Raw genomic sequence first — 12,634 nt, 5'->3', positions numbered from 1 at the left:
AAAGATTTTGGTGAAAGATTAATCCATGCACCATGAAAAGAAATGTAATGTTTCTGGTCATAATACATATACAGATTGTCCTGCACACTGCACATCAGGTCAACTTCTGTATCTGCGCTCACTGTACCAGACCACTGTGACCCCTAAGGCCAAGGTATTTATAATGCTGTGGAATTTCACAGAGTTTGAAGGGATTACAAAATGTATTAAAACCAGTTTCTAACTCTACATGTGTCATGTGATGCCTGTCTTATAATGACAGGTGTTCAGATATGTTTCTGTACATATCACAATTATTAAATTACAAGGAATTCTCCAAAGTCTGTTCATTTTGTCATAATTGTAATAATGAGTTTATTAACACACGTAGCTATGAACCATAATACCACACCAGACCTCTCTCTACACTTGAAAAGGCCCTGATCTGTAGGATGTCATATATATGCCCTGTTTACATCCAAAAAGGCTTTCCATGCCACATACCTTTGCATGTAGCCTTCTGAAGAACCCAGTCTTGATGCACAGAGGATAAATGTATTTATTTAACATGCCATGCCTGGAAGGGCCCAACATGGAAGCTCTCCAGCAGAGTCTCTCTGAGCAGCAGAAGTTAACAGCTTTTTATACAATGCATGACATGTGGGTCTGTGGGCAGGGTCAGTCACAGGTTTCCCAAAAGGTCCCTGACCTTTGTAATGTTCGTAGTTGTCTTCCTGAGGAGGGGAACCAGGTGTTTTCCTGTTATAGCATACAAACTGCCCAATCTCACAGTTTTCTTTAACAATGGACAATGAGGTAATCAATCACTATAATGTAACATCTTCAGCCTTGAGAGAAGAACAGGAAATCCACAAATGGACACTAAGCAAAGTGGCAACTGTGGGCTATTTATCTTTTTGGGTGTTCCTCTTATCATAATGAACAACAGTCAAAGTGGAGAGAAGAAAGTCCAGAGGGTATGCCCTGAACACAAGCTCGGTCTGCATACTATTAATATAAAATATTATACAGATTATATAAAACATTATCCAGGGTTCCTCACCTTCTGATCATGGTAATGTGCAAACAGGCTTGGGAAATGTTTCTGGGAGGTTAATGTCAGGCCAGACTCTTTCTGCCACAGAAAGGTACAAACCCTCACACGCATTCCACATGAACAGACTTTTTGCATTCTTTTCTTATTAAGAAACAAATGACACCACACAGATACACACACCTTGCCAGAGAGAATGTGTATTTCTTTACTGCACATGTCTAAAATCCAACTTTCTTTATGATTGCATTATTTATTTTTTGGTGTAGTTAATTAATTGTAATCAAATGATATGTTCAAATATATATATATATATATATATATATATATATATATATATATATATATATATTTTACAGTCAATAACATACACTCACCTTAAGGATTATTAGGAACACCATACTAATACTGTGTTTGACCCCCTTTCGCCTTCAGAACTGCCTTAATTCTACGTGGCATTGATTCAACAAGGTGCTGAAAGCATTCTTTAGAAATGTTGGCCCATATTGATAGGATAGCATCTTGCAGTTGATGGAGATTTGTGGGATGCACATCCAGGGCACAAAGCTCCCGTTCCACCACATCCCAAAGATGCTCTATTGGGTTGAGATCTGGTGACTGTGGGGGCCAGTTTAGTACAGTGAACTCATTGTCATGTTCAAGAAACCAATTTGAAATGATTCGACCTTTGTGACATGGTGCATTATCCTGCTGGAAGTAGCCATCAGAGGATTGGTACATGGTGGTCATAAAGGGATGGACATGGTCAGAAACAATGCTCAGGTAGTCCGTGGCATTTAAACGATGCCCAATTGGCACTAAGGGGCCTAAAGTGTGCCAAGAAAACATCCCCCACACCATTACACCACCACCACCAGCCTGCACAGTGGTAACAAGGCATGATGGATCCATGTTCTCATTCTGTTTACGCCAAATTCTGACTCTACCATCTGAATGTCTCAACAGAAATCGAGACTCATCAGACCAGGCAACATTTTTCCAGTCTTCAACTGTCCAATTTTGGTGAGCTTGTGCAAATTGTAGCCTCTTTTTCCTATTTGTAGTGGAGATGAGTGGTACCCGGTGGGGTCTTCTGTTGTTATAGCCCATCCGCCTCAAGGTTGTACATGTTGTGGCTTCACAAATGCTTTGCTGCATACCTCGGTTGTAACGAGTGGTTATTTCAGTCAAAGTTGCTCTTCTATCAGCTTGAATCAGTCGGCCCATTCTCCTCTGACCTCTAGCATCAACAAGGCATTTTCGCCCACAGGACTGCCGCATACTGGATGTTTTTCCCTTTTCAAACCATTCTTTGTAAACCCTAGAAATGGTTGTGCGTGAAAATCCCAGTTACTGAGCAGATTGTGAAATACTCAGACCGGCCCGTCTGGCACCAACAACCATGCCACGCTCAAAATTGCTTAAATCACCTTTCTTTCCCATTCAGACATTCAGTTTGGAGTTCAGGAGATTGTCTTGACCAGGACCACACCCCTAAATGCATTGAAGCAACTGCCATGTGATTGGTTAGTTAGATAATTGCATTAATGAGAAATTGAACAGGTGTTCCTAATAATCCTTTAGGTGAGTGTATATGTGTATATATATATCAAGACTGAATGATTTATAATAATAATGAATTACTGTATCGACAACAAATAAAGGCAAAAGAATAGTGTTAACAAAAAACAACAAATGCATGTTAAAAAATACATTTTAATAATTTGTTGAATACCTAACAACAGCAAGATGAAAATAAATATTTGAAATTAAAAATACCACACACAAATGTACCAATATATATTGTTTGTACATCTTCAAAAAGGACAAAGCCAGTGTAACCTTTAGTTTCTTATCTTCCCACTGTTGCACAAGGATTTAGCAGCTGAAGCCTTAGGGGACTACAGGAAGCCTATTATACTGCTTGATTGAAAGTGTAAAATCTATCCAGGTCAGGTGCATTCTGACCCTTATGTGGAATATTGACTCCATTGTTTAATACTCAATGTCAGAAATGAAACAAGTTGCATTCTTACAATTGTATTTGCCAATAATTAAATGCATTACTAAAAACAAAGCTTAGAAAAGTACAAAACACATATTAAAAACCACACCTGCTTTGTTGTTGCTCAGTACAATCACTCATATATATATGAAGTCATTGCATTTTACAACAGCTTAAATTTGTAAAATAACTATGTATCTCTAAATATGCGCATTGCCTTCTGCACTGCTTCAGCCAGCAGAAACTGACATCTCTGCAAGCTTCACCAACCATTAACAGGCAGAACATCTCAATTTATTTTGATAACAGAGGGTTTAACCTCAGGGGTTTCCATGGTGACTTGGTCAGGTGACCCGGCAGTAGCCCAGCCCCTGCCCTCCAGTTACTGCCAGCGTAGTCAGTCAGCTTGGCCACCCACCGGGGACTTGATTTGACCGCTGTAGTAAGAGGCTACATTATAGTATGGGAAAGAGAGGCAACACAACAAGCCGATGGTAATAATAGACGCAAATCTACCAAGTAGTGACTAAACCCTTACTGGAGATAAAGGGCTGGTGACAATTAAACCTTGATCTACAGGCTATGGTTCACAATTCAAAACATTTGTTTGACTATTCTTTTGAGGCAAACGATTGCCTGTTTTATGTTATTCATCAAAGTTTTCTGTTTTGTTTGGATGGGGGACTACAAAACCTATATTGTCTCCGACCCTGAGATTTATATTTTGGTTACAAATGCTAAAAAGGACAGGAACAAGCACAATATTTCAGCCCGCTAATTGTACAAGATATGACTGTTGCTTTGTGACCGACAGTGAACAGATAAACATTACTCTTATCTTCACGAATGGCAATGGCAAATTAACAATAATAACAGTGTAGAGGTGTTTACGGGTACCCGTATATTAGTACGGGACAAATGTTACAATTTTAAAAATGAGATAAGCAGCTGTGACGAGCTAAGATGCAATGCAGTGAATCGGACTTTGACTGCATTATTGTGAATATATTTGAAAATTAGAATAAATGTATATAAAATATTGACTGTGTGGGGAAAGGCAGTGAGAAAAGAGAACAACACGTCATTTAGTTGTGCAAATATAACAATTAGAAATTAACTTATTAAACTGATTAATAAACAACATATTGAATGTACACTACATAGGTGACAGCCATATCCAATCCCACTACACACAATAACAAAGAACAATAGAAACTCGCAGCACATAACACCCCAGTAAAGCTTGTTTACTGGCTCCGATCTAAGACTGAATTCTCTGCTCAATTCTGAACAGATTATTTCTAAACCAAGTGAAACACTACATAACTCACAAACCTGCTTCAAATGCCTTGGAGAAAAACCCAATAAAAATGATTTGCCTTTACACATTCTGTGAGAAAACTATTAATACCATCTTTATTTAGCAAACATATCAATTGTAACTGACTCTTGGGTATTTAAAGCCTTTGTATTTAATGCATCTCTCCTTCTTTACCCCTCAAAACACCCTCCAGTTTTATTTTTAATGAGGTCAGTTTAGGGCAGCTAATTGTGTCCTCCTTGATTTTTCAAGTTAGTAGCACATGCAGTGATGTTCTACTTTTTTTTTTTAGAAGTATTATACTAGTGTTGTACAATAATGCAAATGTTAAATAAAATATAAATGTGCAATATCAGCACTATGACACTTTTTTTTTTTCCTAAACCTGTGCTAGTCCAATATTCACCCTGAATAAGACAATCATATTTTCTAACAGGATCTTAGATGTATCCCCTTTATACTGACCCAACTACCACATATATTACAAAACTAAACTATAACAAGAGGAAATATTCACAATACAGGGCACTAGAGGTTATTGCCAAACTATAGCCTTCTGTCAATATGATGTTTTAAATGCCAAATTAAGATGAATGGAATTAAGATTAAAATGAACCTCATATTCTAGAAGTGGCTCTAGAATTTTCTGTAAATCTGTTACTCTCGACAGTGTATGTATCTTCACAGTATCCAAGCAAACAAAGGTAAACTAAACCAAACCAGGAATAAATGAAAGCATAAGCCTTGAAATAACATAAACATGGTTGATTCATATTTCACATTTCTGGTCCTTGCACCAAATACATTTGGAGGTCTTCTGGGTCGCTGCAGATCTCTATTTTCAACCTCACAGTGTACTCACATGGCGTAGATAATGTCTGCTGCCACGTGTTCCTCATTATACATGGGAAGAGTCTCTTCCACAAGAGCTTCACCACCCGACAATTACCTGTAGTGCCCTCCACAGAGAGTGCCTTCTACAACCTATTGGTGACATTGGTTTGCTTCGCCTGGTCCCCACTCTGTATTCATCCATAGTTCATATAGCCCCTTTACATGGGTCTGTCATTAAGAGTTAATGTATTTGCACCCTAAAATGCATTTCTCCAGTAGGTGTCCTACTATTCAAGAATAATTCTGTAAGCAGAAAAAGGTGCAACATTTTGTGGTTGTTGTTTTTTTTAATGAAAATATAAAAACAACTGAAGTTTTAATTTACATACCATTTTGCTTTCTTCACATTTAAAATCTGTCATCAGCTTGATATTTTCCATAACCTTTCCCCAAGCCCCACTTTTGGTTCTGCATTGAACTGAATGTGATAAATGAGAAAATGTAAATTCTATAGCTGTCCCATGACTAGCAGATTGAGTACTGTTAGTTTGAGCTCATACGAAGCACCCAGGCCTGCCTTATACCCCACTTACAAAATGTCCCAGTGACATACATTGACAAACCCTTAGATACACAGCTGTGTTAATCAAATAAATAAAACAAGCAGTGAACTAAAGACAAATCCCTACATGTTTACATTCCATATTCCCTACATTTCAGTTATCTGAATCCAAAGTTTGTGATTTCTCATTGCATAGAAGGTAATGTTCTTTGCAGTCAATCCAATAGGTCCCCTTCTGTATATTTTTAAGACATTGGTTCAGTTGAACTTTGTTTAATATTCTTCTTATAAAGTATGACTTTGGAAAACAGATCATTCTGTTCCCACTGTGTGAAAAGCCTATTCTCAAAGCAAACAGTGCTGTTAGGATAATTAAATATTAAAGATATATAACATTACTAGTATATTGACCATATTCATTTTTGTTTTAAGGAAATGTCTATTCCTATATTTCTATGTACTGACAACCTTTACACAAAAACACATATTTAAATATACGAGCACAATAAAGCAAAAAACTTAAGTCATTAGGAGTGCAAGAAAGTGTCTTGGAATAGATATTAGTTTATACACCTAAACAAAATGTGTATATTGATATCCACAATGTCCTATGCATCAGTAAATGTTAGTGCCAACATTTACACAATTACACTTACAAACCAAACCAAATGTGTGAATGTTAAAATGTCATTATAGATGAGCAAATAGTGTTACTATCTATTAAACCAATTTCACAGTTTTCTGTAAATTAAGGTCATTATTTTTACAGATGCAGAATAATGTGGTTGCAGTGGAGGCAGAACTGTATAAATAATGATTTGGGCTTTTACATATGTTAATAATAATGAATTCAACCATAACATGACACAGACATTGTGTATGTGCCTTGTTTTGGCAAAGGCATGATGCAAGTATGCAAATCAAGTGTGATGCTGCACTAATCCAACACTAGAGAAGCAAGAATGCACTTTCCTTATGCACTTACAATAACACCAGCCCCAAATAATATGTTGAAATAAATTATAAGAATAATTAAAACCCTAATAGAACCCTAATAGACTATTTTTGCATCTTTGGACCACATAGAACGCTTCATTGATCAAGTAACATTTTTAAGTACTGTACTTAAAAATCTTATTTGATTACTGCATTTTGACTCTACAGGATATTTGAATGCAGAAATGCTATAGAAGTTAACAATGGACAGTTTCCTTCGCCATCAAAATCCTCTCATTTGGAGATATGCACCATACAAAAACAGTACAGTCTGTATTCGAAAATGGTATACAAAAGACCAACTTCCAAAAGTCCCTGCACAGTATAAAGGCAATAATGTGCCAAACGTGATTAGACTGTATGTTTCCTGGGAGATAAGCGTTTCATTTTCCAGAGGACACTTGAAATAGAATGTAGAAAGATTAATTTTCCCAAGAGAAGTTACATCTCTTTGACCAATTCTGTCATATTTAAATGCAATAATTATCTGTAAAGACATTTCCACTTAATTCATCTGTCCTTTACCACCAGATAATCAAAAACATTTATGATTTAAGCATAAGGATGCAGATTAAGAAAACGAGGATACTGCATTGACGTTTCTAACATTTATTTTTCACCTTTTAATTACCTTTTTTTGGTTCTGTGGATTGTGTATGGAAAATAATGAGTTCTCTCATTTTGCTATATATAATGTAAACAAGCAAAAGCATTATTCTCTAGGAGATGGGAATCCTTCAGGTTTTGGAGATATATTTTCAGAATAATTCATAAAATCTATGTCTTAGAAATACAATCAATTAAAAAGTTAACAAAACAAGGTCCAGTTCTTCCTGTAATGGAAAAATAAATGTCTTCAGTCTTGCTATTATAAAACCTGAAAAATAAAATCATGTCTTCCTTGAGCTTGTCTCGCCTTCATAACAATGTACATGAAGTCCATGCAATTCTATGTTTATAAAATAGTACTATTTAATACACTTCAACTATGAAACATTATATAAAGTGTCCTTGGGGTCAGGGAAACTGTTTGAAAGTATAATTATTTTAAATCATCATAATAAGGTATACTTATACCCTGCTATGTCACAGTATTGACAATCTCACGTCATCTTACACTTTGTATTTAAGGGAATTTAAATGCCACGGTAAATCGGATCATGTGACTATTATTACCTTAAGCTTCTTAAGAGTAAATCATTAAATTTAAACATATTTTAACATGTTGAATCGCAGACCACAACTATCACTGAGTTTTCACATGCTAAGCCTGCATGTATTTACTCCCATTAATCTTTAGTACTTCAGATTGCATTATCGGTTCATTCACATATTGTAGGTGATTACCATGTAATGTACAGTACTTTGAATATATACTTTACTACTGCCTGGATACAAGCTGGAATAAAATACATCCTTCATTGTCCTTCATATGTCCTACACATTTGACTTCAACAAATATTATTCTTCATTTTCATACTCTTTCTCTACTCAAAATCAAAAATATACTGTAAACAGTATCTGACAAACACTTCTTTGGGGGTTACATGATGACTTAATCCATGATAATAGCCAAGTCAAGACCACTTTCCATTCAGAAAAAACAAGCCAAAGGTTGATTTTTGACATTTACCTCTTCTTGTCAAATCCAATTTCCAGATATGCAAGCAACCTAGATCAACACTAAACTAAAAATAGGGAACACGTAGTTTACCACAGGGATAAGGTATGCAAGTAACTGCTTTAGGAAGACGAATCATAAATGATGTAAATCTGACCAAAGTAAATACAAAGCTTATTAGGTGAACAAAGATGTATTTAAAAGTGTGTCTACCTGTCTCACTAAGCACCTTTATGCAACCAGCTAAACTAGACAAAAAAGAGCCTTCAAACACAGGACAGAGCTTAAAGCAGAATTCTTTTGCATACAGACAACACTTTGTGGCAGTTTCTATAATCAGGTGTTGTGCTTGCAGTTCATTCTGCCTCCCTTGTATTTGCAATGCTGTCATTCATTTTCAAATGTATTAACACTTTAAAAGAAACTCCAGCACTACCTGTAAGAGCTCACCTTGCAGGCTTCTTCAGCACTGAGTAGCCACCAGGAATCACCTCTTTGATATTAGTATCAAATGACTGGAAAACATGCCCAATTCCAGGCTACACTACAATTCCACAAACATAGAGCGATAAATAATTGTCTCACCTGCATTTTCTTGCAGAATCAAGTTTTAGTTACATTTCATCAAGGGTGTGAATACATTTAGTGGCTTCAGTACATTCACTTTGAAAAATATATTGACCATCTCATTTCACAAAGCCTTCTAAGTCATGTCTCAAAAATGCACATGCTGTTAAATGGAACAATAATTTTCAATACAAAATGCAATTTTCTCATTTATTGAGCACACACTTCATAACATCTCATGCACAGACATAAATCTTTATACAAATATTATTTCCATTTCATATACTCCCTCCAAAATCTCACCACTAAGACTAATGCATGGTGCATTTAATGAGTTTAATTATAGTAACTATAATTCTTGCACGCATAAAGGGTGACAAAGCTTTTGTCATACAGTATGTCAAGTATCTGAGAAATTGGGAATCACATTTTGTCATTTTAATTAATAGCTTGCATTGATTTTACAGACATTTAACTTTTCCCTTTGTATGCACTGGAGAAAATCATTTGTTATCTTAAAACAAACAAATCTGATAATAATACCCAGAGAAGCAAGCATTCCACATCCACATTCATTAGGCATTTTGAAACCATAACTTAATATAAGCTTTTCTGAAAGTGAAAGATGTTTTGGACTCTGATATTGCTTCAGGCATGAATGTGCACAAGTAAATAAATGTAAACTGTAGCTGCTCATTTCTGTTCCACTGGAGTTGCGGTTATGGCATTGGATTTTTATGGAAATTTCCAATGCCTATAATATATTGATTCTTTAATCTAGTGCATATAAATAAAAAAACAAATGTATCCCCCTACTGCATAAACTATACTATGGAAAATACAGAACAATATAATAATTGTATTATATCACTTTAAAAAAAGAATTGAAGAAAACAATATAATAATTTTGTGTGACATTATGTTTAATGAAATTAACCTGCAAGTAATTACATTATGCAAGAACAAAAATATTCACCAAGATAAGTGCTTTGCCCCTGCCAACATATAGCGGATAGGTGTAGATGAAAACACAAAATACCCAGTTCCAAATGTTACACAATGGTGGCAGAGGTTATTTGAATTCTAACACATCAAGCAAGATTAACTATTGAGAAGAATAAACAGAAAAGACAAATACCACACTATCAAGACACTGGAGACTACATAAAATAGCTGTAAAAGTTGCCAAGGTCCACAACATCACTGACCTATCAGCAACAGAACTACACTGATCAACATAGGCCATGGAGAAAAAGTACACACACTGCAGCCTGTACAAAAAAAAATGAATAGTCTGGTTTAATGGTGCTCTGTTGTCTTTTAAGTAAAAATGTTATTTGATTAATAAAGGACCAGTGAACATATGAAGATGAAGTCTAGAATGAAAAGGTCTTCATACGCACTGCCAGACATATTGGTAGTGGAACTTCCATGATGGTGTCTAGGACTCCTTTAGCTCTTTGGGAAAGGGACATTGCTGGACCAAACCCAAATGCAACCAAAACCAAGTCAGACTGGCTAAAAACCTGCGTGACCCGAGAGTCATTGGCCCATTGGGTTAGGACAATTGGGCAGCTTAACTTTACACCATTTACAAAAAGAATAATAAAAAAAACATGGATGCGAAAGTACTTCAGAATTGTGTGTACTTCTATTCACCTCAACAGATCCTGACAGCTCTTATCAATGTAAGCTCATGCTTGGAGCACAGTTATTCCTTCTTACAGCTCTTGACCAAATCAAAAGGAGAGTGACTGAACATTAGGAATTGTCTATTTTTTTATTTTTAATAAATCAGATAAAATGAGTTGTTTTGTTTCCACAACATCTTCAAATGATAAGCATTGCATATTCAAACAGCTGTTTATACTGTACATATTATTATATGTAAAACAAATTGGGGCATGCATAATTTGACATTAAATAAAGCCTAATTGAGATGATTGTCTGTATCTGTGTGCATCCATATGTATGTATAGATGAAAACGAATATTGCTGTTTATTACATATGAATAATTTTAAATGACAAACCATGAACTCTGCATCAAGGCTATCTTTAACATACAGATGGTACTTCAGACCCACTGGCGGTACTTGTCAGCTGACCCGCAAATATCACAATGAATAACAATCATACAAATAAACATTGCGGTTTCTTCCACCGCAGGACGCCTGAACCAGAATAACCGTTTCTAAAACCATATTCTTTATAGTTCCTTTGTGGGTCCTGTTATGTTGAAATATAGGCAATACTCATCTGAACTGAACACCTTCAGCTGTTAACTCTCATCCTGCGCAATTAGCACTAGAGACAGCTAAGATATTAAACTACAGTGCATTACAAGTATTCATGTATCAGAAGCAACTGAACATATTTCAATCCATGACATTAATGATATATACATGCATATGTGTGTGTATGTATATATATATATAGTTTTTTATAGATGATTTGTAATAAACCTAAACAAAAAGTACAAAACGGCACTGAAGACAGCATAAATCAATATTTGCTCCGTGTGAAATGTGTGCCATGCCAGGGAGAGAGATCCCAGTTACTCTGACTGGCTGAACGTGCTGATTATTAACACCCCAGTGATCTGTCAAACTGGTGAAGTCAGCTTAGTTAGTGGTTTGTACACAAAGTCTTACTTTTCCTGAACCCTATAGCCTAAAGATAGTGACAATGGGCTCATAAAACATTTATTTAGATCTTAAGTATAAATCTAATTATGAGCCAGACCAATGAAATAGCCAGGCACTGCGTTACATAAACTTGAAGCATTTGGTTAAAAACAGATTGTCAGAGCACTGATTGGTCAGACGGTGGGGACAGTTTTTAAAGCCTCATTTATTCAATAATGACTATTCACCAACCATCTCCGACCAACCATAAATATACGACTAATCTACAGATAAATAGCCTACTTTACATGCCTGGACAATAAAGCCGCTCGTTCAAAATACTCCATCCACAGAAGGCAAATTACAGCATCCAACTGAAAACAAGCAGATACTTCTTAAAAGATCCACAGTTATTGCAACAAGACAACATAGTGTACTCCTTTTACTGGTAACTACCCAGTAGTAGTTGCTACAACGTTGCTGGAAAGTTGTATTAAGCTTCTGGTAGAAACAGCGTTCTTTGAACTGCACATCCATGCCGTATATATTGCACATTACTCGCTAAAGAGTGCGCTCATTATAACACAATGCAACCAGGGTTTCTTTAAAACAGTGAACTTACCCATTCTAAAATGCGCAGAAATCCCAGGGGCTCCTTTACCATCCCAAACATCCCCGCAGACACCAGCTAAAAATAATTAAGACAAATGTGACTGTTTTGGAATTGGAAATGTTTGTTTTCCTCCATAGTTTGCAACATTGCCATATCTAATGTCAATGGCATTGTAAATCTAGGAAACAAGCCAGCACAACAAGCATTTCAAGATTACCTGATTAGCGGTTTCCATTTGCACACAGTTTGTATTGCACAGTATATGAGACTGAACACCTAAGCCCAGCTGATGCGCCCGTCTCTCCAGCTCGACAGACGACTCTCGGCTCCAAACGCTACTCCATCCGGAAAGAGCCGAGTGCGCCTGGCTGCTGAGAAATAGAAAAGTGCCACAGAGACAGACTGGGATTGGCTTTCCCAAGATGAGCGAGGGTTTCTGCATTTTGCTATTGGATCA

The 12,634-nt window shown here is 36.1% G+C and overlaps 1 protein-coding gene across 1 annotated transcript in view; it reads right to left on the bottom strand.

Moving 5' to 3' along the window:
* synpra (synaptoporin a) overlaps positions 1 to 12,634 on the bottom strand; it is a 56,201-nt gene extending 43,567 nt beyond the window's left edge. Inside the window, exons 1-2 of the mRNA XM_066697974.1 lie at positions 12,395 to 12,634; positions 12,187 to 12,252 (exon numbers count right to left, since the gene is read on the bottom strand). Of these exons, the coding sequence (XP_066554071.1) occupies positions 12,187 to 12,252; positions 12,395 to 12,619 (291 nt within the window). The 5' untranslated portion in view covers positions 12,620 to 12,634. The remainder of the gene's footprint in view (positions 1 to 12,186; positions 12,253 to 12,394) is intronic.

Source organism: Amia ocellicauda, chromosome 3 (genome assembly GCF_036373705.1).
Source record: "Amia ocellicauda isolate fAmiCal2 chromosome 3, fAmiCal2.hap1, whole genome shotgun sequence".
NCBI lineage: Eukaryota > Metazoa > Chordata > Actinopteri > Amiiformes > Amiidae > Amia > Amia ocellicauda.
The sequence above is the reverse complement of the archived record's forward strand: the minus strand, read 5'-3'. Positions and strand labels throughout refer to the sequence as shown.